The sequence below is a fragment of the Anneissia japonica genome, unplaced genomic scaffold (genome assembly GCF_011630105.1).
Source record: "Anneissia japonica isolate Jap-2015-1 unplaced genomic scaffold, ASM1163010v1 scaffold129031_len896_cov88, whole genome shotgun sequence".
Taxonomy (NCBI): domain Eukaryota; kingdom Metazoa; phylum Echinodermata; class Crinoidea; order Comatulida; family Comatulidae; genus Anneissia; species Anneissia japonica.
Genome location: NW_022750569.1, coordinates 1 through 896, shown reverse-complemented (window position 1 = coordinate 896; position 896 = coordinate 1). Strand labels below are relative to the sequence as shown.

The 896-nt window shown below is 38.8% G+C and overlaps 1 protein-coding gene across 1 annotated transcript; it reads right to left on the bottom strand.

The window, feature by feature from the left end:
- Positions 1–5: 5 nt before the first annotated feature.
- Positions 6–893, bottom strand: LOC117121417 (vascular non-inflammatory molecule 3-like; the record flags this gene model as incomplete). The annotated part of the gene is made up of 2 exons (XM_033266627.1): positions 6–365; positions 819–893. Coding segments are annotated over 2 exons (435 nt in total), but the record flags the coding sequence as incomplete, so codon positions are not given.
- Positions 894–896: the final 3 nt, after the last annotated feature.

Below are 896 nucleotides of genomic sequence, written 5' to 3'. Positions count from 1 at the left end.
CCAATAGGCGTATCGAATATCTGCTTCTCATCAGCATAAACATTTATTTTGTTATAGTGAGCAACTAGCTGACCATTTCTTTCGAACGCCACATCAGTGTTGTACACATAATGCCCATCTCTTGGACAATGGGAGTCATTAGGCAAACATGCTTCAATAGTAATCATATTAGCTACAACTACTATATTATACTGCTTTGCAAAACAACTTAATTTTCTGAGAATAGTGCTGTTTGTTAGGTCATTACATGGAATGATAACTGTAATGTATGGATTTGGCACCACCTCTCCAAAGACTTTAGCAGTTTTCCGACTCTGACCAAAGCCAGTAATTCCATACTCGGGGAAGACGACGATGCTAGCATTCTGAAATAAAACAGTTATTTAAAATTTATAAATGCATAACTTGCATAAGGGGCCCCGCATTGGTGCCACAGCGAGATCATCAGATCAAAAATAAAGAAAAATATAATTTGCTATCCAAATAACGTTGATTGCCAATCCCTAATATTGTGGTCTAAAAGCACAATTTGGACCATACTAAGCCATAAAACATGTTGGACAACTTTTCAGCAAGATTTTGGAGCCACTGCAGTGGCACTGGTGGGATTGCTGGGGGGGGGGGGGGTTGGGGGGGGGGGGGGGGGTGTGGGTCTTTACACATGCCCCTTTTGTTACTAATCTCTTGATCAGCCACTCTACAGTTTATCTTTGGAATAGGGGTGTTAAACAAAGTTTTCATAATTTGTATTGAATTATCCACAAATTTTGTTCTCAAACTCATTTGCTAATGCAGAGTTTTCACATTTTCCACTTTACCTGTTGTGATGCTGTTTGTATAAGTTCTTCATAGTGATTAAGATTCTTGTTAATGACTTTAAGAGCAGACTCTTTGGT